Raw genomic sequence first — 24,714 nt, forward strand, 5'->3', positions numbered from 1 at the left:
TTTGTTCTTTTGAATAATTGTTTGTATGCATGCCAAAAGACTCCAGCTATTATCTTCTCTGTTTTTGAATTTGGATTAAATTCTAAGTATTTTGTTCAGCAGATGCAGGGATTGATAAGCAATATCAATCCTACTGACGTCTGGAAGTTTTTGCTGATCTTAGATTGGATTTTTGGCGTTGGATCACTTTGGGCAGTTTAATATTGGGTTTTTGTGAATGGCTATCAACTGTTTTTGTTTTTTATAAAGTCAATTAAATGCTTTTTTTATTAAATCTCATGTCTCTCTTTAGCACATGCACTCTAATCTTGTTTAATAATTTTGAATGAATTCTCATCTTGCCCTTGTCTTGATACTAGATTTGCATTATACTTTTTGCTACTGAGCTCACAATTTTGTAACATCTCTTTAATTAAAAGAAAAGTAAAATAAGTGCTTGATCCTTGCCAAGTAACCGGGCCTCTTGTCTAACCAACGTCGAGGCTCGAGTCAAAAAGCTTTGATCTTATACACTTTGTTCTTCTTTGTAGCCTACATGACTCGGGTTAGTACATCCTAGGGGTGCTTTAACACCCATTGTCTTAAAGTCATCTGACTTGAGCACATTGATTTAACACCCGTTACATGAGTCTTGTAGAAAGCTTAATAAAGTTAGCATTAATAATAATAATAATTAAATAATTAAAAAAAAAAAGTGGTGACCTCTGTATGCATTTTGTATGTGTTTATTCTATGTTCTTGGCTTGCTCTTGATTGGATTTTTTCTTTGTTATTAAATAAGTTTGGTCACATAACATGAGATTGAGATTTAATATTTGCTCTTTTGATGGACTTTATCTCTTACAAATACTTTTGATTTCCTTTTTATAATCCTAGTATTTGATTAAACCTTTGTGATTTGATGTGCCTTCAATCTTGAAAGGCTTTGCTTCCAAATGCTTCTAGATAGATATTGGTATTGGCTTTGCTTGTCTATCCTTATGCATGGTGTTGGCATGTACTCAAGTTTTTTTTTGGCATGAATGAAGGAGGAGTCTTGGGTTCTTATTAAGCATAGTAATTGATGTTTTGATTGATGTCTTTGTGGTTTCGTCTCTTTTCTAAGTGTGGCTTATGTATATATATATATATATATATATATATTTCAGTTTTTTTTTTCTTATTCAGTGGCTTTATCTTTTATTTTAAAATTTTAACCCAAAAAAAAAAAAAATGAATTTGTTTTTGTTTTCAAACATAGTGTAGTTTTATGCTTCTTGTTTAATTGTGCAGTTAGGCTTTCCTTCATGTTACTAAGACGGATACATGATAAATTGAACCTGAGGATTGCAGCATCATTATCAATCCTGCCAGTTGCAGACTTGTGGCACAACTGATTTTTTTTTTTTCCTCTTATTTTTGCCTTTATATATGCTCCCTTGTACTCTTTCCTTGCTCTTTGGATTTCCTGACAAAAAGGGGGAGAGATTATTGTGAAATTATAATAAAAAGGGGGAGAGATTGTGTTGTATAATTAAGGGGGAGAGATTGTGTTGTATAATTAAGGGGGAGTAGTGTTGTAATTTTGCCTTGAATTACATTTCTTCTCCCACATGCTTCACTGGTTTTGTTGTTTCATAATGTGCAGGGATTCAGAGCCTTGAGTTTAGAGTAGGATTTCATTTGTTGAATCCCATGCAATTTCGGTTGAGTTGTAATAGGTGTTTTGTCTAGGAAATGCCAAAGGGGGAGATTGTTAGTATGAAAATTGTATTGTCATTTCCTAGACTCTAGCATAGGTTGGGAATTAGTGTGTGAACTTGTTTTACTGGAAGCTTTGGCGCAACACATTCATTCTGGATCTTTGAAGTATGACGGGATCGATATGAGAAACTGAGTTCAGGTAAATCATGACATAATCATGCATTCATTATAGGATTCCTAGTTGGAGTTATTTTCAATCAAGTATTTTCATGTTAATCCTATTTTTATTAGGATTAGATTTTTTATCTTGAGATTACTTTCCATAGTTAAACTCTATTTTGATTTATGTTAAAATATTATATTGATACCTAATTGGTCTCTTTGATAAAGATTGTTATCTTGTATAACAATCCTTGCATAAGTACGTTGTTCATTCTGTGCCCACTTTGAATGCCATCAAATAGTCATAGTTGAATAGGTTTAGTGAGTGTTCATATTGCATCAGGTTTAGGAGTCTTAATTGAAGTGGGTTCGGCACTTGTGGGATGCCATCTGACTAGGCATAGAAAAACCTTGAATAAAAGGAGGATGCTTCTCCTTGGTTGTGTGTGCTTTTCATATTTTGTGTGGAGCATATAGAATTCTAAGGAAAAAGCTGATGTGCATTTATTTGATATAAATCATCAAGTGTTTAATGTTTACTTGGTGATTTATCAAACACTTTAATCATTCATATTGCATTCATATGCATGTCGGTGACTCATACGGTTGAGGGCACCAAGACCGTGGTGGCGGTTTTCCTCCGGCGAGCTTGAAGCAATCGTGACCAGCATTGCGTTCAACATAAGGAGTGTCGAAGATCATCCCGTGACAGAAGTTGAGTTCCGAAGAAGTCGGTAAACATTATCTAGAATGAGTCTAGGATAAGTGTGTGAGTACTTCTTGTAATCATCGTTCTATAGTGGATTTGAGTTGGACTGAGGAGTCCCGGGGATTTTCCCCAGAGGTGGGGTTTTACCACGTAAAATAATTCTCTGCGTGTTCGTTTATTTTAAGCTTTGCACATCTCATGATTGATAACTCATATCAATCCTGCTTCAAAGGTTGATCATTATTTATTGCAAAAAATTCGAATTAGCTTGTTTAACATTCTCCAGGCATATATAGATATCCTACAGGTATTTTCAGATTGTAAATCTAAACCACTAACCAGTACACACACACATATATCTATATATATATATGTATATATATCTATATATATATGTGATGCAAGCATATTATAGGATAATTTATAACAGCATACCTTGTGCTGCAAATAAAGGAGGGTCGCGTCACATTGACTAACAACCCCTGAGATTGATGGTGAAGAAGAGGCATCTTTGGTAGAAGTATAGCCATGAGCTGCAGGATCTCCACCCATGTAAGTAAAGAGGAAATCCTGCCTATGACTCATATCTCCGTACTGGACAACATGAGTTTAGTTGTTCTTCTTCAAACCTGTAATTAGTTAGTAATGTTGTCTTGTTAGATTTACATGGTTAGGTAGAGGCTCATGAGTTTTAAACATCCATACGAAATTCAAATTCACCGTCTCGCATGAGAACATCTTCTAATGAATTTATACTCTAACAAAAAAAATGAAAACTAAAAATGAGAAATAAAATGGTTATTAAACGACCCTTAAGTACCGATGGTTACAAAAGTGTTGAATTGATGAGTTAAAATGGAAGCCGAAATGTGTGTGGCCCTTAACTAAACCGCATGTGACACATTGGAGTGGCTTGAGGTTAGTGAGTCACTTGTTTTCTCCCATCCATAATATTTGTTGTGATTTGAATATTGATATAATGCTGCATCGAGCATATGGTGTGGTCTAGTCTACCAAACGTGGGCAAAATTTGAGAGGCTTCTCTTTATAGAGCATAATTATTTGGCTCAAAGACAACTAACCTAATTAGTTTGTCTACAACTTGGGATGTACTAACTAGGGTGTACAAAGATCTAATCCAATCTAATCTTCACAAATTGACTGATTCAATTCAATTCAATTTTAATTGGTTTTGATGATTTAATGGATTGGATTGGATCCCTAATTTCTAAAATTGACATAATTGGATGGTGGATTTGCTTGTGAGAATCCAATCTAATCTAGTTAGTTTCATGTTTATTTTGCTCATGTAGGTATTTGTAATTAAAAAAGTTATGAAAAACAAGTTGGTCCACTGCATCCTCGCCTGGAAACAATGGCTGTAGAAGACTTTGGATTGTTTTGATCAGTTAAAAAGTAAATATTCTTTAACCCAAGTTAACTTAGGCCAACAATAAGCCAAAGCAGTCGATAACCTGGGCCAGAAGAAGCTCAGCAAGGACACAACCAGCTGCCCAGACACCAATGGGTGTTGAATATTCATTGCACCAAAGATTAGTTCGGGAGCCTGATAGCCACGAGAACATATGTTTGAAATTTTTGCTTCTCTCTCGACCCTGATTAGCAAAAAAATCATTGAAAATAAATCATACAAGGAAACTGATTTTCTTAGGAACATACCAACAAATGGACAGGTGATTGACTATTGGTTTATCAACAAATGGACAGGTGATTGACTATTGGTTTATCAACAAGAAAAGATTATCCATCATAAAAGCAGCTGGTCATTCTGCATCTAAGTTCTAAAACGTAGTGTCATGACATGATTGAATGCAAGTATAAAATGTCATGATTTACACTTGCATTCAATCATGTCATGAAGACAAACACACCAGAACTTTTTCACTTCCGAAATCACAAAGCTTCACCTGGTGGTTGAGGGGATCAACCTGCCAAGTATTTATAAAACCTCCTCCCATCAAGCTCGGGCCAGATTACCAGTAATTGCCACAAGAGCATTCACCATTCCTAAAATGATGAAACCTCTTTGCATCCCTCACAATTATGTCTCTTCCAACCACTCTTGACATAAACTTAATTGCAGTATGGCAATCCCCACAAATCCTAAGATTCTTAAAAACTCTGATTGAGGCTCCGAGAGGAAGCTTCATGAGCCCAAATGCAACTGCAAGCTTCTCACTGTGAGTAGACAAGGAATACTCCTTATGCTCAGACTCCATATCATGCAACACAAACTTTGTGTCAGGGAGATATCCTAACTTCCTCATTTCAAGTCCTAGTTGCTCAAGATATTTGTACACGGCTTGGACCTCAGGGTGCTCAGTATCACCAACTAAGAAGACGTGGACCATGTTTTCAACGTCAATCCAACTACAACCAGGCTCTTTCTTAACCCCTCGATCTCTCATTAGTTTCCGCACCTTAGCCACATCATCCCAACGGCCTATAGCGGCATACAGGTTTGACAAAAGTATGTAAGTTCCATCATGTTGTGGCACCAACTCAAAGAGTCGTTCTGCTGCTTGAATTCCTAAATCCATATTCCCATGAGTCCGACAACCAGCAAGAAGAGCCTCCCAAATTGGTCCACCTGGCTCAAAAGGCATCGATTCAATCAAGCCCTGGGCTTCTGTGAACTCCCCACATCGACACAACAGATCAATCATGCGAGCATAATGGCCTTCATCAGGGCTAATACCATAAGAGACACGCATTGAACTAAAATAATGGCGCCCTTCCTTGACTAAACCAGCATGACTACAAGCTGATAGAATGATGAGGAAAGTTATTCTATCTGGTAGTATATCTGCCTTCAACATTTTTCCAAAAAGGTCTATTGCTTGAACACCATGTCCATGTTGTGACAGAGCTGCAATCATAGCATTCCAAGACACTGAATCAATATAAGGCATGGTAAGAAACACAGAGTTCGCATCCTCGAAAACTCCGCATCTTGCATACATTGTGATGAGTGCATTTGCAGCTGAAAGGCTTGAATCAAACCCCAAGCTAATTAGTTGAGCATGGAGCTGGCGTCCATGCTCCAATGCTCCGAGCGCAGCACAAGATGTAATTGCTCCAGAAAATGCATAATCACATGGCTCAAAACCTTCTGATCTCATTTGGTTGAATAGCTTCATCGCTTCTTCTCCTAATCCATTTTGAGCTAAACCAGATATCATCACAGTCCATGTCAGAATGCTCCTCTCTGGCATTTCCTTAAAAAAGGATTTTGCTTCCTGGATGCGCCCTGCACTAACATACCCTGAAAGGATTGCATTCCAAGAAACAAGATCTTTAACAGGCATATTATTAAAAATATACTGTGCTTCATCAAGTTTACCACATTTGTAATATAGTGTAAGCAATGTATTGTTCACAGATAATGAAAAATCCACAGTAGGCTTCGCTTCGGTTCTAAGTATGTAAGCATGCACCTGCTTCCCAAGCTGAAATAGTCCATTATTAGCGCAAGTACTAATAACACTAGTGTATGTAAATTCATCCTGATGAATCCCCAGCAACCGCATTTTCCTAAACAAAAGCAATGCTTCTTGAAAAGAATTGTGGTGAGCATAACCCGAAATCATCGCATTCCATACAACTTCTATCCTTTCATCCATCCCATCTAGCAATTCCCGAGCTGCATGAAGGTCTTCATTCCTTATGTATCCAGTAATCATCGTTGTCCATGATAGTTCATCTCTCTCAGGCATCTCATTAAACAAATTCCTAGCTTCACCCATCAATGATGATGATGATACTAATGGTGAAGAAGCACATCTAACATAAACAGATAACAGCGCATTCCACACCGAAGTGGCAAACCCTGTTCCTGACTTAATTACTGCACAATGTAGTTGCTGGCACTGCTTTTCAACATCCACTATCTGTGCCACACCACTTAGTACAGTCGTATATGTGAAATCGTTAGGCCTAAAACCACCTTGCCTCATCTCACAAAATAGTCTAATAGAGGCATAGCCATCATTGTTACGAGAATAGCCTGTGATCATCGCATTGTAACAAACAGTGTCTCGCATGCTCAATGGAGTTTCATTGAATATCTTCCGAGCCAGCGTTAGATTCCCAATGGCAGAGTACGCCGTAATCAAGGTGGTTCTAGCAACAATGTCTGGTTTGGGAATTTGATCGAACAGTTGGTGGGCGTAACTAAAATTTGAAGATTTACAGTAGACATCAATCAAGCGGTTAAGAATATGGTCACGTGGCTTGAACCCAGAAACTATCATGTGGGCATGGGTCGTTCGAGCTATAGAGTATGAGACGGGGCCTTGAGGGCAGCACAGCTGCAGTTGGGCTAAGTAACGGTGAGCCACTGTAAAGAAGATGAAGCGAGGCAGAGGGCAAAAGATGGGAAAGCGGGCAATATTGAAATGGGATTCTCCTTTTTTTTATTACAAAACGTTCCTAAGATTTATGAAATTATCATATTGCATCCTTAACGTTTTTTTGTGTTACTTATAGTCCTCAAGGTTAGTATGTGCAATCACAAATGGTCCCTGACGTTAGGTTCCGTCAAAAACTCCGTTAGTTTGCTGACGTGACATACATATATATCACAAAACATCCCTGAAGTTCACACACCTGTCACAAATGGTCCCCACAAATTTTTTTATTTTTTAATTTAAAATTCATAAAATTTTGGTTTTCTTTTTAAAATTATTTATAAATGAAAAAACAATTTATAGAAGGATTTTAATTTTTAATCTTGAGGACCATTTATGGACACTAAAACCTTAGTTTTTTTATTTTTAAATTTTATAAATTTTAAATTATTTTTTAAAAACTCCATTAGTTTGTTGATGTGGCATATATATGGAGCCCACATCTACAATAATATAGTGTCACATGTATTTAAAATATAATATATTTTTTAAAATAATTTAAATTCATAAAATTTTAAAAAGAAAACAAAAATTTTATGAATTTTAAATTTAAAAAATTAAAAAATTTCGTAAGGACCATTTGTGATAGATGCATGAACCTCAGGGATGTTTTGTGATATATATATATATATATATGTCACGTCAGCAAACTAACGGAGTTTTTGATGGAACCTAACGGCAGGGACCATTTGTGATCATGCATACTAACCTTGAGGACCACAAATGACACAAAAAAAACATTAAGGATGCAATCTGATAGTTTCATAAACTTTAGGGACGTTTTGTGATAATAAGCCTTTTTTTTTTTTTTGGGCACACAAACAGAATGGATTCTCAGACGCAGGAAGGAATTCCTATATATTTACCTTTATTTGCCCCCAAAACATTTTTTATGTCTTTTTTCTTTTTTGTCGTAAGTTGGTCCTTAAGATTTTGAAGGCATGCTTGATATGTTACGAACGTGATTAAGAGTATTTACCTATGCACTCAAGATCCTAAGTTTAATTTTTCCACCCCAATATCACTTGTATCAAAAACAAAAGTGAAAAGGGAGAAGTAGTTTAGAGAAAAAATAAGAGCTTAAAAACAATTGAAGCCAACTCCTTCCATCCAAATGCACTTTGAAAAGTAGTCAAACTGTTGGGGTGGACAACTTCACAACCATTAAGACATTTAGTTTTGATTAACAAAATAAATAAATCGGGTATTTCAAGAAAACACTAAAATAACAATTATTTAATTAAATAATTATATGATTTTTGAATTGAAGTGATTCTTTATAGAGACGATATTTAAGAGAATATCTAAAAAATAAACGGTTTAGATCATTATAATACTCTACCTATGTTCAATCAAGATATCATATAAATATAATATCTTATGATACATATAATCTTAGTGATAGTAAGTCATTGTCAGCAATGCAAATCTTAATGAGGTCACCATGGTCAATGTGGTTAAACTTTCTCCCAAATCCGACCTTCACTTAATGACCCTGGTTTAATATATAATCAAATCAATGAGATTCGAAGTAGGCTCAAATACGTACAACTAAGACATTGATACATTAATTGACAGGACCCGACCCAAATTTCACTTTAGAATCCGAGCCGAACCCTGTGCGTGTCTGACACCTAGTGGTTGCCGGACACAATTGACCAAAATGCCCTTCTAACCAAAATTCTATGAAATGTAAGTACGACTTCCGCCGAAAATTCGGCAGAGTCTCCCCTGTAAATTGAACATTTCCCAAAAATTCCACCTATAAAACAAGCATATATGTTTATATATAACCCAACTGCCAGCATGCATTAGATTATATTAAAGCAATCAAGCATCATATCATTCTGGCCTCAGGCCTCAACAAACTGAAATAAATCACCACGTTAATAAAACTCATCTCAACTTCCAGACATCAATTGTACATTAGAAATCTCAAACACTCCAACTCGTGGCTGCACACATTAAGCTACCTACGTACCCTTACTAAGGGATCAAGCCACACGTAGTTCTTTTCAATACTCGTATTGGTCATACCCACGATCGCACGATCGGATAATTAATGTAAACCTAGCCCTATGGTTGGCATTTCCAGAGTATCCGGGACTCCGTTTTACGATCCATCGAATCTTATACGATCCTGAAATTACCTAGATCAACATATACGAAATTGACTATGATCCAACGGTTCAAAGGTATCAAACCTGGAAATCGCACAGTGGGCAAGAACCGTTCGGGGTCCAAACGTTGTCTGAATTGAAATCCGAAAGTACCTACACGCTCTTGAGGACCAGGAGATCATTCTGAAACCCTAAATTGGTCCAAAGCCTGGTCCACGCTCCATCGCACGCGCCAGCAGAACGTGGGTGTCCCTAAGCGATACCGGCGGCCGAAAAATCTCAAAACCAAGGGCCACCCTTCCAGCTATAGCTACTACTCGACGTGTGGAACACATTATTCAACTGCGGAAACGTCCAATTCGGACGGTAAGTGGTCAAAAATTCACTTGGAAAACCGGCCAAAAACCAATTTACACATCAAGTTATCTAGGCTAGAAATTGATCAAATCCTACCCAACCATCAACTAGAGCTCGAGAAGTAGATGAGAAACCATACCGCATTGGCCGGAGATGGTGTCCGGAAACGGCCGAAAAAGACCAAGAAAAGCAGCTGATTTTCGCACAGCAGTTCGGGCTCATTTTTGGCTCAACTTTGGCTCGATTTTCTGGTGGATTCACTTGGAATCAAGGCTGAATATGGATATTTATGGAAAGAGGAGAGAGAGCAGAAGAAATTGCAAGTTGTGGCACTCGATTTGGTGACTAGACGGAGGAGAAATCGAAGTTTGAAAATGGCTGGTCGCCCCCCCCAAAAAAAAAAAATTGCGTAACAGCAGAATCTGGGTTTAAAAAAATCTGAACTTCGTAACTCCTTCTTTACAACTCTGATTTGAGCCCACTATGTGTCTACGGACTTATCTCGACGTGCTCTACGCAACGGTACAACTGAAAATTCCAAATTCCTTCCCGGTCAAAAGGTCAATTTTTCCTCTAATAAAATATTCTGGGGGTATAATTGTCTTATCCTAGAATAAATTAATAATTAAAAATTAATTAAGGATCGGGTTGTTACATTAATGGGTTCCAAAATTTGAAGGGCTTTGATGATGGCATTACTATTAAAATTTACACCAAGCAGTAATTTTATGTTACTGCCAACCCCATAAATACCAACTTCAAACACTAAGCAAGAATGTTCTATTAAATTATGAAGCTCAAACCTCTGCCCCATTAAACAGCAGAGATTTGAAATTATCCAGAAGAATGCAGTATTGAAGAAATTAAAATAATACAGAAATCAACAATAGCAAAATATAATTCGAGACAAGACAGCGACAGACAGCGAAAATAACACCATAATTAAAAGGTAAACGACAAGCCGCACTACTATTATGCCCCTCGGGGCACCGGACTTTTACAACCCCTGCCCTAGCTAGATTTGAATAAACTTATACATATGGTGTTGTCTAGTCTACCAAACGTGGGCAAAATTTGAGAGGCTTCTCTTTATAGAGGACATAATCATTTGGCTCAAAGACTAGCTAACCTAATTAGTTTTGTCTACAACTTGGGATGTACTAACTAGGTGGTACAAGATCTAATCCAAATTAAACTTCACAAATCGGCCGATTCAATTCAATTCAATTTTAATTGGTTTTCATGATTTAAAGGATTGGATTGGATCCCTAATTTCTAAAACTGATATAATTGGATGGTGGATTTGCTTGTGATAATCCAATCTAATCTAGTTAGTTTTATGTTTATTTTGCTCATGTAGGTATTTGTAATTAAAAAAGTTATGAACATTTTAAGTCATTTGCTGGAGTTATGCTTTAATATATTATAGAATCAAAACGATTTTCTCTAACTTTTCATTTATATTTTACATTTACATCTACTAATATATTTGATTATATTAAATCTAACAAAAAATGTTTCATATTTCATTATTATATTTTTTTCATTATCAAAACCGACCATCCAATCTAATTCCATTGGATTTGAATCAACAATCCAATCTATATTGGGTTGGATGCAGATTAGCTAAGTTGTATGGGTTTCGAACCAATGTACACCCTTAGTACTATCCTTAAGATGTCTCTCCAAGCATAGTAGACTTTCTTTTGTGGACTTCATTCGTGCGTACCTTGGAATATTGTGGCGTGGCCTAGATTTGCCTTAGTAAACTTTATTTGTGCTTACCCTTCGAGTTATATTGGGGTATAAAAAAATAAACTCCAAACTTACTAATTATATGATAAATCATTTCTTGGTATTCGTTAATATTTTTGTTTTTTCATTTTTAAAAATAAGAAAGATAAAAAAAGTCTATTTGTGTTCCATAAAAAAATGACCTTGTTTTGCTTTTATTTTTTATGTTAATTTTTTTAATATGAAAAAGTATACTATATTATCCTCATTTAATCAATACTTTCAATTCTTAGTATTTTGATTAACTAAGGGAATAATTTTTGGGCAAGGGACTTCTAACTTAAGTGGTTAAAAACATTTACTCCTATACTCGAGCTCCAAGGTTTAATTCCCCGCCCCCAATCCAAACATCGCTTGCATAAAAAATAAAAATAAAGGACTTTTATTTTTTGTATTTCGAATGTTTTACCATTTTATGCATGCATGTTCAATTCCCTCCACCCGTAATTTTTCAATATCACTTGTATAAAAAAAAATTAACTTTTTTGTTGCTGTTGGTATTTTGAATGTGGCAAACCATTTCTTAACTAGCCAAGAGACATCAAATAATTTTAGTCAAATATAGGTTCCCTCTTCCTCTAAATAATTCAATCTCATTATAAAAATAAAAAATAAAAAAAAGTATTCAAATGTCCAAACTAAAAAGAGTTAACACTAACACTTCCTGAGATTTATTTACAAATTTATGAGATTTCACTAACACCCTCAGAGTTTTAAATTGATTTTTTTTTTCTTTCCTTTTTCTGGGTATTATGGAGACCCCAAAAGGTCTAAAAGAACATATAAAAGGGCATATCCACCAAAGCTAATTCAAATTTTGGTTAAATTTGATTTCAAGTGATACAAAAAATATTTATTAGTTGGGTCACTTTAATTGAATGCGACTCTATCAATATTTCTTAGTTGAGTTATTTATAAAATCCCTTGAGATTTCAGAAATTATACTAACAACTCTTAATGTTTCAAATTGATTTCACAAAACCGATTTCATTAGTTTTCCACTTAAAAAATTGTTGATATAAAAATAAAAAAATTTCTCCAAGTGTGTCAGTGTTCTTTTGGGACCTTTTACAAATGATCCACTAGTTTAGTGGTTTGGAGTAATTACTCATCCATGAAAAATTTTGGATTTAAATTCTAGTATTCGTGTAATGTGTTTAAGTTTAGTATACTATTGCTCATTTTAATAAAAAGAAGTTCACAAATTTAAATAAAAACAAAGTAAAAAAAAGGAAACTTATTAATGAGTGGGTTGCGAAGTGACGTGTGCTCACTAATGACTATTAACAACAGAAGCAGACAAAATAGAAAACAGATATAATCCACAAATTAATCAAATAATTGTAGTAAAAAAGAGAGAGAGAGAGAGAGAGAGAGTGACAATACAATTTACAAAGAAAGGAGGAGATGCCAAAAACAAGCGTCAGCACCTATAAAGCGTAATTTATTAATTATTAATAATATTCTAGAAAAAGCGTCACGCACTTCAAGGTCGTTGCAACCAACAAAACAACGAAAAACCCAAATCATAATCACTATATATATAAATACACTTGGCTTCCTTCTCTCTCAATCTTGCCATTTTAGATTTAGAAACCAAATAGCTTCCTTGTTGCTTGGTCTACCGAATTCCAATGGCGCTTTGCAGAAAACTTTTTCAGCACCGGAGCTCCGTATCCTTCTTCGGAGCCCGATCCATGTCATGGTGGCGGAGCGTGGAGCCAGCTCCAAAGGATCCGATTCTCGGCGTCACAGAGGCCTTCCTCGCCGATCCAAGTCCCGACAAAATCAATGTTGGAGTTGTGAGTATCTGCTCTGCCTTTGATCTAACATTACCTTCTGAATCATGAGCTTTAAGCTTTTGAAAATAGTGTATTCTTTTGGATCATCATTTCTGTTTTATTTTCCTTCTTCATCCACCCGACGAGTTAGCTACACAGTATAGAGTGGAAGTGTTCAGTTTTATTTTAATTATGTTTTTCTTCTCTCTTCTTGTCCTGGAAATTGAGTAATTTTTTGGTATGAAACCGGACCTGGAAATGAATAAAACAGTAACTTTCTCGGAAGCCAAACAGCAACCAAATCAAGGGGAAAAGGAAAAGCTGAGAATATTTTTCTTTTTCTTTTTTTTAAATTTTAAAATGTCTTATTTCTGTTTTTTTTTTTTAAATATTTGGTGCTTCGTTGGCGAGCTTTTGTTGGCTTCCAAAGGACAAAAATGTTCTAATTGAATGTTTTTGTAGTAATTTTTATTCTGACGCATTTTTTGCAGTACTTTAACAATAGCTAAACAGTTATGAATATGTGCTTGATTTTTATTTTTTTTAAATACATATTTATTTTCGAATTTATGGATTAAAGGGTGCGTACCGAGATGATAAGGGCAAGCCAGTTGTTCTCGAATGCGTCAGAGAAGCAGAGCGGAGAATTGCGGGAAACTTGAACATGTAAGTGGGTATATTTTCTGAAGTTTAGAACCACTTTTGTTATTAATTGATTGATTGCTTTCCTTATATGCATCATCTCATTTTAGATTTTGCATTTTTGTAATGGGAGCTGTGACATGTGGCTTTTTTTTTTTCTTTTTTTGTTTTTGTTTTGAAGAATGCTAATAGTGTTTTACAACTTGCTACTTTTGCAGTGGTCCCTTTAAGTTAGCTTTTATATTGCCCAATGCCCACTACGGCCACAAACATATCCTTAGTTCTTTTGTCACACCTACTCTGGAGTCATGATACTGCTCGTACGCTTGAGAATATTTTTCTTTTTCGCTATTTGCATTTGGATATAGATTCTTAACTTTATTCTGTCTTGATCGTTCGAGTAGATTATTTATTTTTGGGGAGTGGTGGGGCTTTTATAGTTTTGGGTATTTGATATAGTGGAAATTGGGCTAGCAATTGGCAACTTTAGAACCATATTGTACTCTCCACGCTGGGACTTATTGTCTTGATAGCCAGGTCGTGGTGAAGGGTAATCTTTATCTGTTGATTGTAACCGTGACTCTGCAATTTGAGTTTCCTAATGTTGAGTTTGATACTTTATAATTGGAATTGGATTGAGTTTGTAGGATGTTAGGATTATGTTAGCAGCAGTGAAGGTTTATGTATTCATTTTCAGTTGCGAGAGATAAAGGAAGAATGAGTAGATATACTTAAAAAAAACCCATGCTAGATAAGTTAATGCCGAAAACTTTGTGCAAACCGGCTACTAAGGACTGGAATATTGCATATGCATCTTTACAATTAGAACTAAAAACCAAACCTTCCACTGTATCATGTAAGTTCCCTTAGTTTCTTAATTTTTTCCTAGCACTAATGTATATAATTTACAATTGGTTTGTTCTTGCCAGGGAGTATCTTCCTATGGGAGGAAGTGTGAACATGGTTGAAGAAACATTGAAGCTGGCCTATGGGGAGAATTCTGAGCTCATTAAAGATAAAAGGATAGCAGCAGTGCAAGCTCTCTCGGGGACAGGTGCATGCCGTCTTTTTGCAGATTTTCAAAAGCGTTTTTGTCCAGATTCTCAAATCTATATACCAGTGCCTACATGGGCCAAGTGAGCATTGCTTAGAACTTTTGATTCTTAAGAATCTCTCTCTCTCTCTCTCTCTCTCTCTCTCCACATTTAAACAGCCAATGTGAACAATTTCTGATGCAAATGGTCTTCCAAAATAAAATTTCAACAGCCATCATAACATCTGGAGAGATGCTCATGTCCCTCAAAAGACTTTCCATTACTATCACCCACAGTCTAAGGGGTTGGACTTTGCAGGACTGGTTGACGACATAAAGGTATAGGACTCATTCTTACTTTCAATTTGATTGTTTTAATTATTTCAGCTACGTTCTTGTTTTAAAACAATTAATCTACCACATTAAGCTTTCCTTGTAGATATAATTTGTTTTTACTCTTTGCCCTCTACATTCTCTTCACTGACACCCTGTTCCTTCCCCTGCAAACTGGGCATCAATGTTTTGTATAGAATGCTCCAAATGGCTCGTTCTTTCTACTTCATGCGTGTGCTCACAATCCTACTGGAGTGGATCCCTCAGAGGAACAATGGAAAGAGATCTCAAAAAAGATTAAGGTAAATTTCGCAGAATATTTTCCTTATGTTTTTTCTTCTTTTACCCCTAATACCTTTCTTTACTCTTGGGTTGATTTGGATTTTGTGATTGGTTCAGGAAAAGGGCCATTTTCCTTTCTTTGACATGGCATATCAAGGTTTTGCTAGTGGTGACCCGGAGAGAGATGCGAAAGCCATCAGGATTTTTCTTGAGGATGGCCATCTACTTGGAATTGCCCAATCATATGCCAAAAATATGGGACTTTATGGCCAGAGAGTAGGATGTCTTAGGTAATTGTGTGTTGTTAAATACGGTTTCAATTTAATTTGGCACTTTTAATACTTCTGTTTAGTATTTCAGTCTTAATGAAAGTAGCCACTGCATGCTTCTTCTTGTTCTATCTGTCATCTCTATAACCCTGGCTAAACATTAACTACATGTTCAATTGGCAATTCTGTAAAAAATGACATAAACGTAGGACATTATAGTAGTGTATACAACCTGTACATTTGATGCGTAAATGATTATACGCATTTTATGTTATGACCAATTGAAATATGAAACTATATGATTTATTCTCATGTATCACTTTGCTCAATGCCAAACTGGTTTTATCAAAATCGCTGTACTGCATGCTTTATAAGTGTTTGAATACTCTTGTCTGGGCTTCAGCCTTCACCTGTTCATGCCTTTAACATTGTTATCTACATATGAAGGGGACATATGTTATATATGATAGGTGAGCATTCTGCATCTCTCAGGTACTGTAAGCTGCACTCATGGTGAATATGACTTTTTATTTTTCCTCCTTTAAATGGTTGCGCCTAGTCTTATCTCATACCATACTCTCTACTGGTCTTTAGGAAAATTTTGTAACATAGGGTTTATATGTCAACTCCACTTATAAAGTAGACTAAGAAAGCGGAGGGTCTTTTGGTACATCTTTTATGCTGATGTTGCTCTCTATGTTTGCAGCGTGCTTTGTGAGGATGAAAAACAGGCGGTGGCTGTAAAAAGCCAGTTGCAGATGCTTGCCAGACCCATGTATAGTAATCCACCTGTTCATGGAGCGCTTCTAGTTTCAACGATCCTTGGTGATCCAGACTTGAAGAAGTTATGGCTCAAGGAAGTTAAGGTAATTCATCATTCCTTTGCTTTTTTCTTTAGTTAATCTTTTAAATCTCATTTTAAGCTGGATAGATATCCTTTCTCTTTACCATAAATACAAAGGCCTGACTGTTGTTTAATATTAATTATTTTTGGGAGTAGTATCTTTGTTTTGTGATCATCTGATGTTTATGTCCTTCGTCATTCTTCTCTCCAGGGCATGGCAGATCGCATCATTGGAATGCGAACTGCTCTACGAGAGAACCTTGAGAAACTTGGGTCACCCTTATCATGGGAGCACATAACTAATCAGGTTTGTTAGATTCTTTCTAGTCCATCATCTATGAAGCACAGACAGGAGGCTTGGACACATGTCCACATAATAAATGGTTCCTCGAGGAAAAATTATATTCCTCAAAATAAGATTTTCTTTCTTAATGGAGAAAAGGACTTGGAAGTGTGCGAAATTGCCACTATTTGAACCTAAATGATTTCGTAATAGCAATGTTCAACTTCTATATTATAAAAATATTGTTTACTGTTATGTCCAAGCCCTAAATTCTTGGTATTTTCTTTGTTTGATAATGATCGAGAAGTTTAAACAAAACAATACAAACAATTTAGGGCCCTGGACATAACAGTCTTTTGGGGTATTTCCTGTGTCAATGTTCATGTGTTTTTTACCTAGGGATCCTTGTCTGTGCTACATAGTCTGTTAATTTGTATTGCTTGGCGGCGTTTGATCTCCACCTTGTTTTCTAGTCTATGTTATTTAAAAATCTTGTTGATTCTTGCAAACAGATTGGTATGTTTTGCTATAGTGGAATGACACCTGAACAGGTTGATCGCTTGACAAATGAATTTCATATCTATATGACTCGCAATGGTCGAATAAGGTTCTCTCTCTCTCTCTCTCTCTCTCTCTCACACACACACACACACACACACACACACACAATCATATGCGTGCTGCAGTCTCTAGTTCGATATGTCTCACTATGGTATTTATATGCACAGTATGGCGGGTGTTACAACCGGTAATGTTGGATATTTAGCAAATGCCATACATGAAGTCACAAAATCAGCATAGAGATCCAGTCATAGGTCGCTTACTCCTCGACAGGATATACGAACTTTAGCAGATACTGATTTTCTTATCTTCTTCATCTCCTTATGATAGAGATAAGGAGGGAGCAATAAACTACAACCACCATTGATGCGCTCTACTCAGTTCCTTCCCCCATTTTTTTATTGTACCTGAGGGGAGTTTTTATCTGGGTTACATATTAAGTCCTCTAATTCAAGAAGCACAAAATAAAGAGCGACATTTTATCGATATCATTTGTAGTCTGATTCCTGGATTTTGCCTTCACCAATAAATTAGGTCTGAAGCATTTTGTTGCATCAAAATATCGTAAGGAATAAAGATTTATAAGCTATTTGCATGCTTTTGTCAGCAAATTGACAAATTAATATATGAATGGTGGCTAATCATTTCTCCAATACAAGTTAATTAATTTCCACCAAGCAGCTGTGTTACTACCAATTGCACAGATACCACCTCCAAACACTAGGCAAGAATATTGTATTACATGATGCTCAAGCTCAAGCTCTAGCTCTGCGCTGTCAAACATACTTCGAGGCAGGACCACAACGAACACTAGATTTGAATGCATTATGCACTTGGTTTCCCGTAATCCTTGCAATCAAAACGATGCACAGATGCAGGAAGACGGTAATTTTCCGCTAAACTGGCATGGTAGACAGGATTAACCATTTCCAGGTTAAGCCAGAGAGCAGCAGATTAGGCTAAAATGCTGAGTGTGTTATATAAGACCACAAAGAGGCCCTCGTGTGCTTCACATCCATCCACTAGTACAAGAAATAATTCCTTGTTTCATGACTTTACATTCAAGTACGAACTGGGTGTGGGAATCCAAGACCAGTCTGCTGCCGCATATGCTCCTGTATGAGCCTGTTGATCAGTTCCGGTGAAGCTCCATTTAACGGCAAATCAATTTTGGAGGCAGAGTTGGGGGAATAAGTACATTGAAACTTTTAGTAGAATGTGATTGCCAAGAAAAAACAACTGAAAATTTTCATCTTAGATGCCCCTACTGTACTCTTTCCAGGTTATGCAACCATACCAAACCTAGGTAAATTTGAAGAAATTTCATATAACTCGAGATTTATTTAACAATACACGTACGTAAAAGGGCATGTCCTCTATCACGTAATTACCCACAAGCACTTAAGTTTAAGTGGCAAAAAGCTCAGCATATCTGAATCAGTAGAGTTCTGTGTTGGTCAGCTTTAAGGCGCTAAGATTGATCACAGGCACCTCTGTAGTCCCCATAAAAGAAGCAAGGAAAAATGCATCTAGGGGCATGAACAAGCAACAAATACGGACACTTAACACTTGACGTACTTTGATGTTTTGTCATGTGAATGATTAACAGATAAAAAAAAGTTCATCTGGAAGGAGAGCATTGGGCTCACGAAGTTAAGCAATGAAAGAATGTGTGCATGCTTCTAGCTGTAATGGCGCGATCAGTGAGAATTTGGATATTATGCATGTCATGAAGTGGAAGTATCAAACTCAAGCAGCACAGCAGTGCCAAAATGAAACTTGCCAAATAGAGCCAACTCATCTAAAATCTGTATGACAATGCATAACTGCTTGGGTTTTATCTCGAAACAATAGAAGAGCTCCGTGGGAAGAAAAGTCCAACTCACTGCGGTGCAAACCTGAATTAAGAAGCATTACTGCAGATAAACTATAGGAATACTGGCAAAAAGAAAATAATCCCACAGATACCAGTAAGTGTTTTAATAGTTAATAATTTTATTGTTACAGGTATGGACATGGACAAGAACAAGAACAAGAGTAAGTGTTCAGGACATAAAAGGAAAAGGAAAAAACCACCCATGTTTGTTACACAGGACTGTCTTGGCATAGACTATGCTTAAGGACTGTCTTGGCTTGGCTTGGTCTAAATTGGATAACACTTATCCTGCGTTTGGTGTATGCTTTCAAAAATATCTATATATATGTATATATGTATTTTATAATATATATATATATATGTATATACATACATATATAATATATATCAGTCTTGATCTCTTGGACTACAAGGGTCCAAGAAATTTGTGGTCACTAACCGTTGGATGTAAATTCAACGGTTCACTCACTCTTGCACTCTTTTTAAGAAACTTTTTTGAACCATTAGATTAATATCCAATGATGAGCGACCACAATCTCTTGAACTCATGTGGTCTAAGAGATTAGGATTGTACATGGGTATAATACATATAAATATATTTATATATATGTATGTATATTATAATATATAATATAAATGGGTATGTTATAATAATAATATACATGTATATACATGTATAAAGTCCCGATCTCCTGGACGACAGGAGTCCAAGAGATTGTGGTCACCCACCTTTAGATATTAATCTAATGATTCAAAAAAGTTTCTTAAAAGGAGTGCAAGAGTGAGTGAACCGTTGAATTTACATCTAACGGTGAGTGACCACAAATCTCTTGGACCCTTGTTGTCCAAGAAATCAGGACTGTACATATATATGTATATTATATACGTGTATATATGTATATTATATACGTGTTTATATGTATATTATAATATATATATACATATAGTATAAATATATAATGTATATGTGTATATACGTGTGTATATGTATATTATAATATTAATATACATATGTATACATATGTATATGTATATATATACGTATTATAATATATAATATATATATGTATATATATATACATGAATGCTATTATTATAATATTAATATGTATGTGTATATGGGTATATTATTATACGTATTATAATATATAATATAATATATATATGTATATATATATACATGTATGCTATTATTATAATATTAATATGTATATGTATATCGGTATATTATAATAATAATATACATGTATATATCTATATGTATTTATATATATATATTATATATGTATATGTGTTTATATATATACATGTATATGTGTATATACATGTATATGTGTATATACATGTATATGTGTATATACATGTATATATGTACATTATAGTATATGTGTATGTAATAATAATAATAATATTATTATTATTATTATATGTTATTAGTATTACAATATAATATATGCATCTTATACATTGATGAACATAGTACTAGTTAATCCTCCCTTTCTACATGGGCTTAGTAGTCCCCTCCTAAAGAGGTGTTTTTAGTGGGCCCGGTATTAGCAATCTCATCTAAGACTAGAATTAAATGCAACAAACATGGTACTAAATTTAGTCTAAGTCAATCCAAGCCAAGCCTGTGTACTAAACGACGCCTTCCTTGCACACAGAACAAAGACACATATGTAAGTATGCGCGTGTACATGTGCCCATGTGCGAATATAAAGTCTGCCCTCTATAACTATAAGCAGCCCTGGGAACCAACTTATTTGAAGGGTTATAATCAAAATGCATACCTTATGCCAGGGACGAGCTTTAATAGGAAGGAACCTAAAATCTTTATGATTTGGATTCCATGCATCAAATTTATTGTCTAGTTGCATTGCCAAGAACCTGCAAGAAGACACCTAAACTGTATGCTCACACAATTACATGATCCACTTAGTTCAGCAGCGATAGTGAGGCTTGACCTTGATAATCTCTACAAGTTGGTCCACTGCATCCTCTCCTGGAAACAATGGCTGTAGAAGACTTTGAATTGTTTTGATCAGTTAAGAAGTAAATATTCTTTAACCCAGGTTAACTTAGGCCAACAATAACCCAAAGCAGTCCATAACCTGTCCCAGAAGAAGCTCAGCAAGGACACAACCAGCGGCCCAGATATTAATGGGTGTTGAATATTCTTTGCACCAAAGATTAGTTCAGGAGCCTGATAGCTACGAGAACATATGTTTGAAATTTTCGCTTCTCTTTCGAACCTGATTAGCAAGAAAATCACTGAAATGAAATCATACAAGGAAACTGATTTTCTTAGGAACATAGCAACTCTATTAGCATGAAGCCTTTAAAAAGAAAGGTGGTTGACGTATAGACAGACATTAATTCAAACAAGTCCTAATATCTTGAGTTGAAGCCATGCATTAATTTTCACCAAATGGACAGGTGATTGACAATCGGTTTATCAACAAGAAAAGATTATCCATCATAAAAGCAACTGGTCATTCTGCCTATCAGTTCTAAAACGTAGTGTCATGACATGATTGAATGCAAGTGTAAAATGTCATGAAGACAAACACACCAGAACTTTTTCACTTCCGAAATCACAAAGCTTCACCTGGTGGTTGAGGGGATCAACCCGCCAAGTATTTATAAAACCTCCTCCCATCAAGCTCGGGCCAGATTACCAGTAATTGCCACAAGAGCATTCACCATTCCTAAAATGATGAAACCTCTTCGCATCCCTCACAATTATGTCTCTTCCAACCACTCTTGACATAAACTTAATTGCAGTATGGCAATCCCCACAAATCCTAAGATTCTTAAAAACTCTGATTGTGGCTCCGAGAGGAAGCTTCATGAGCCCAAATGCAACTGCAAGCTTCTCACTGTGAGTGGACAAGGAATACTCCTTATGCTCAGACTCCATATCATGCAACACAAACTTTGTGTCAGGGAGATATCCTAACTTCCTCATTTCAAGTCCTAGTTGCTCAAGATATTTGTACACGGCTTGGACCTCAGGGTGCACAGTATCACCAACTAAGAAGACGTGGACCATGTTTTCAACGTCAATCCAACTACAACCAGGCTCTTTCTTAACCCCTCGATCTCTCATTAGTTGCCGCACCTTAGCCACATCATCCCAACGGCCTATAGCGGCATACAGGTTCGACAAAAGTATGTAAGTTCCATCGTGTTGTGGCACCAACTCAAAGAGTCGTTCTGCTGCTTGAATTCCTAAATCCATATTCCCATGAGTCCGACAACCAGCAAGAAGAGCCTCCCAAATCGGTGCACCTGGCTCAAAAGGCATTGATTCAATCAAGCCCTTGGCTTCTGTGAACTCCCCACATCGACACAACAGATCAATCATGCGAGCATAATGGCCTTCATCAGGGCTAATACCATAAGAGACACGCATTGAACTAAAATAATGGCGCCCTTCCTTGACTAAACCAGCATGACTACAAGCTGATAGAATGATGAGGAAAGTTATTCTATCTGGTAGTATATCTGCCTTCAACATTTTTTCAAAAAGGTCTATTGCTTGAACACCATGTCCATGTTGGGCCAGAGCTGCAATCGTAGCATTCCAAGACACTGAATCAATATAAGGCATGGTAAGAAACACAGAGTTCGCATCCTCGAAAACTCCGCATCTTGCATACATTGTGATGAGTGCATTTGCAGCTGAAAGGCTTGAATCAAACCCCAAGCTAATTAGTTGAGCATGGAGCTGGCGTCCATGCTCCAATGCTCCAAGCGCAGCACAAGATGTAATTGCTCCAGAAAATGCATAATCACACGGTTCAAAACCTTCTAATCGCATTTGGTTGAATAGCTTCATCGCTTCTTCTCCTAATCCATTTTGAGCTAAACCAGATATCATCACAGTCCATGTCAGAATGCTCCTCTCTGGCATTTCCTTAAAAAAGGATTTTGCTTCCTGGATGCGCCCTGCACTAACATACCCTGAAAGGATTGCATTCCAAGAAACAAGATCTTTAACAGGCATATTATTAAAAATATACTGTGCTTCATCAAGTTTACCACATTTGTAATATAGTGTAAGCAATGTATTGTTCACAGATAATGAAAAATCCACAGTAGGCTTCGCTTCGGTTCTAAGTATGTAAGCATGCACCTGCTTCCCAAGCTGAAATAGTCCATTATTAGCGCAAGTACTAATAACACTAGTGTATGTAAATTCATCCTGATGAATCCCCAGTAACCGCATTTTCCTAAACAATAGCAATGCTTCTTGAAAAGAATTGTGGTGAGCATAACCCGAAATCATCGCATTCCATACAACTTCCATCCTTTCATCCATCCCATCTAGCAATTCCCGAGCTGCATGAAGGTCTTCATTCCTTATGTACCCAGTAATCATCGTTGTCCATGATAGTTCATCTCTCTCAGGCATCTCATTAAACAAATTCCTAGCTTCACCCATCAATGATGATGATGATACTAATGGTGAAGAAGCACATCTAACATAAACAGATAACAGCGCATTCCACACCGAAGTGGCAAACCCTGTTCCTGACTTAACTACTGCACAATGTAGTTGCTGGCACTGCTTTTCAACATCCACTATCTGTGCCGCACCACTTAGTACAGTCGTATATGTGAAATCGTCTGGCCTAAAACCACCTTGCCTCATCTCACAAAATAGTCTAATAGAGGCATAGCCATCATTGTTACGAGAATAGCCTGTGATCATCGCATTGTAACAAACAGTGTCTCGCATGCTCAATGGAGTTTCATTGAATATCTTCCGAGCCAGAGTTAGATTCCCAATGGCAGAGTACGCCGTAATCAAGGTGGTTCTAGCAACAATGTCTGGTTTTGGAATTTGATCGAACAGTTGGTGGGCATAACTAAAATTTGAAGATTTACAGTAGACATCAATCAAGCGGTTAAGAATATGACCACGTGGCTTGAACCCAGATGCTATCATGTGGGCATGGGTCGTTCGAGCTATAGAGTATGAGACGGGGCTTTGAGGGCAGCATAGCTGCAGTTGGGCTGCGTAACGGTGAGCCACTGTAAAGAAGATGAAGAGATTGAAAGCGAGGCAGAGGGCAAAAGATGGGAAAGCGGGCAAAATTGAAATGGGATTCTCCTTTTTTGCCTTTTTGGGCACACAAACAGAAAGGATTCTCGGACGTAGGAAGGAATTCCTATATATTTACCTTTATTTGCCCCCGAAAACATTTTTTGTCTTTTTTCTTTTTTGTCGTAAGTTGGTCCTTAAGATTTTGAAGGCATGCTTGATGGGGACAAATAGTGTGATTTTACAAAAGTGATTAAGAGTATTTATCTATACATTCAAGATCTTAGGTTCAACTTCCTTACTCAGTTATCACTTGTATCAAAAACAAAAGTAAAAAGGTAGTCGTTTAGAGAAAAAATAAGAACTTAAAAATAATTCAAGAGGTTGTTGTAGTCCATCTCCTTTCATCCAAATGCACTTTGAAAAGTAGTCAAAGTGTTGGGGTGGACAACTTCAAAACCATTAAGACATTTAATTTTGATTAACAAACTAAATAAACTGGGCA

General features: G+C 36.3%; 3 protein-coding genes across 4 annotated transcripts; 1 reads left to right on the forward strand and 2 right to left on the reverse strand.

Annotated features, from left to right (window-relative positions):
• Positions 1-4,232: 4,232 nt before the first annotated feature.
• LOC117620825 (pentatricopeptide repeat-containing protein At1g25360-like) lies at positions 4,233-6,943 on the reverse strand. The gene has a single exon (XM_034351065.1). The coding sequence runs from the start codon at positions 6,826-6,828 to the stop codon at positions 4,549-4,551; it is 2,280 nt and encodes a 759-aa protein (XP_034206956.1). The 5' UTR covers positions 6,829-6,943; the 3' UTR covers positions 4,233-4,548.
• A 5,797-nt stretch (positions 6,944-12,740) lies between these two features.
• LOC117620826 (aspartate aminotransferase, mitochondrial-like) lies at positions 12,741-17,894 on the forward strand. The gene is made up of 10 exons (XM_034351066.1): positions 12,741-13,057; positions 13,617-13,702; positions 14,608-14,814; positions 14,945-15,050; positions 15,242-15,346; positions 15,444-15,616; positions 16,302-16,461; positions 16,651-16,746; positions 17,235-17,329; positions 17,451-17,894. The coding sequence occupies exons 1-10, from the start codon at positions 12,890-12,892 to the stop codon at positions 17,521-17,523; spliced, it is 1,269 nt and encodes a 422-aa protein (XP_034206957.1). The 5' UTR covers positions 12,741-12,889; the 3' UTR covers positions 17,524-17,894.
• LOC117620824 (pentatricopeptide repeat-containing protein At1g25360-like) lies at positions 17,796-24,282 on the reverse strand. 2 transcript variants are annotated; one of them, XM_034351063.1, is made up of 4 exons: positions 21,768-24,210; positions 21,124-21,411; positions 20,950-21,046; positions 17,796-19,181 (listed from the first exon to the last, which is right to left on the reverse strand). In XM_034351063.1, exon 1 carries the CDS (start codon positions 24,111-24,113, stop codon positions 21,834-21,836), a length of 2,280 nt encoding a protein of 759 aa, XP_034206954.1. In that variant the 5' UTR covers positions 24,114-24,210; the 3' UTR covers positions 17,796-19,181; positions 20,950-21,046; positions 21,124-21,411; positions 21,768-21,833. The 2 variants fall into 2 exon arrangements, with proteins under 2 accessions (XP_034206954.1, XP_034206955.1); XM_034351064.1 differs by having other exon boundaries at positions 20,950-21,411; positions 21,768-24,282.
• Between the last annotated feature and the right edge of the window lie 432 nt (positions 24,283-24,714).

This window comes from Prunus dulcis, chromosome 3 (genome assembly GCF_902201215.1).
Source record: "Prunus dulcis chromosome 3, ALMONDv2, whole genome shotgun sequence".
NCBI lineage: Eukaryota > Viridiplantae > Streptophyta > Magnoliopsida > Rosales > Rosaceae > Prunus > Prunus dulcis.